The 1,884-nt window shown below is 53.3% G+C and overlaps 1 protein-coding gene across 1 annotated transcript in view; it reads right to left on the bottom strand.

Moving 5' to 3' along the window:
* CSMD2 (CUB and Sushi multiple domains 2) overlaps window positions 1-1,884 on the bottom strand; it is a 257,406-nt gene that overhangs the window by 55,938 nt on the left and 199,584 nt on the right. Inside the window, exons 39-40 of the mRNA XM_017828252.1 lie at window positions 709-825; window positions 98-307 (exon numbers count right to left, since the gene is read on the bottom strand). Coding sequence (XP_017683741.1) covers window positions 98-307; window positions 709-825 — 327 coding nt within the window. The remainder of the gene's footprint in view (window positions 1-97; window positions 308-708; window positions 826-1,884) is intronic.

Raw genomic sequence — 1,884 nt, forward strand, 5'->3', positions numbered from 1 at the left:
GACTTGATGATCTCAGAGGTCCTTTCCAACCCAGCTGATTCTCTGATTCTATGATTCTATGACTGTCCCCCTGCTGCTCCACCCGTGCCCTCCTCACCTTGGTATTCCAGCTTGAAGCCTGGCTTGTTCTCGGAGTGGTCGCTGTGCAGGTACACGGTGGTTTCGTGGGAGGTGGACAGGAGGGAGCCGGGCAGTTCGGCGCCGCTGAAGCGCCCGATGACGGTGCTGGTGTCGTAGGGCCCGTTCCGGATCTCCACAAAGTCGTGGTTTGGCTCGGTGGAGAAGTTCAGGAACTGGATGTGAGCACCTGGAGAGCAGGAAGGAACAGTCTGCACCTAAAGCTCCACCTCCAGCAGCACCTTCAGCGGCGCTGCTCGCCCGTGGGGCCCTGGACAGCCCGGGCAGGCAGCAGGACATTCACCATGGCGGGGACAGAGGGTGGGCACACACTGAGAGAGCAGGTTCAGATTGGAGAGTAGGAAGAAATTCCTCCCTGAGAGGGTGGGGAGGCCCTGGCACAGGTTGCCCAGAGAAGCTGTGGCTGCCCCATCCCTGGCAGTGTCCAAGGCCAGGTTGGAGCAACCTGGGATAGTGGAAGGTGTCCCTGCCCTGGGACTGGATGGGCTTTTATGTCCCTCCCAACCCAAACCATTCCATGATTCTATGATCTTCCCACCACCTCTTCTGTCTCAAACCCAGCTGTCTCACCAAACCCCACTGGCAGCAATATCCTCCACGTGCAGTCCAGGTTGCTGGGATAATTTCCTGGGAAGCCTGGGCTCAGGAGCACTCCTTCCATCTCTTCTGCTGTTCCTCCACACTGGGCTGTAAAACCAACAGGGTTAATGGTCAGGATCCCTCACAGGTCTCTCTGGAGGATGGTCATGGCCAGCTGTGTGGGAAATGAAGGAATGAAACACTTGAGAAGAGAAATAGGAAATCCTGCTATGGAACCAACACAAAGCTGGCCAAGCACATTACTAATGCAGGTGTCTTTCTCCTGCCCTCTGGAGATTAAAGCCTGGGCCCAGAGACCCAGTTTTGGCAACCACAGAGGGAGAGCCAGACCTGAGCAGCAAGAGAGGAGCCAGACATTGTATCAGTGCATGTCATGCACCAGCACTTGCTTGAATTTTTAACCAACTGAAAAATTACTGTGGAGAAACAGAGTGATCCTAATTTTGACTCCAGTTACAGCCACTTCTTTTCCTTGTTACCTGCTCCACCTGCCAATCTCTGGGCAATTACCACCAAATATAGAACAGGGTGTTTGCACACCCGCTGCAGTCCATCCCCTCCCAAGGAGAGATCCGGAGATGACAGCCCAAAAATATGTTTACAAAAGGCATCACATGAAATTTAAGCACACAGATAGCATCTTCTCATGCTTATCTGGGTGACCTCTGCCTGGCTACAGCAGCACCATCCAGCTGGATCCACCCAGGTGGACTGGATGTTCCCCTAACACGTTCTGACAGCAGGGGACAGACTCTTTGTCCAATATCTCATTATGTGTGTACTTGCTACTAACAAGGTTTCTCCCAGAAGATTTCTCTTTCTTTTTCTTCTTAATGGCTCTTTAATAGAACTACTTCTGAATTATTTAGAAGTCGAGCATCTGGGCGATGTAGACCAGGAGAAAATCAGCACACTTTGGCTGGGGAAGAGGGTTGTGCTCTGAGCAGGGGCATAGCCATAGCCAGGGCTCTGGGAAGGGCTCAGACCTGTGATGGGCACAGGGCAAAGAGCCCCAGGATGGTCAGCACGGGGTGCTGGGACATCCCAGAGGGGATGATGGGCACTGAGGATCACAGAATCAGAGAATCAGCTGGGTTGGAAGGGACCTCTGAGATCATCCAGTCCAACCCTTGATCCAACCCTGCT

The sequence above is a fragment of the Lepidothrix coronata genome, unplaced genomic scaffold (assembly GCF_001604755.1).
Source record: "Lepidothrix coronata isolate B3197 unplaced genomic scaffold, Lepidothrix_coronata-1.0 Scaffold147, whole genome shotgun sequence".
NCBI lineage: Eukaryota > Metazoa > Chordata > Aves > Passeriformes > Pipridae > Lepidothrix > Lepidothrix coronata.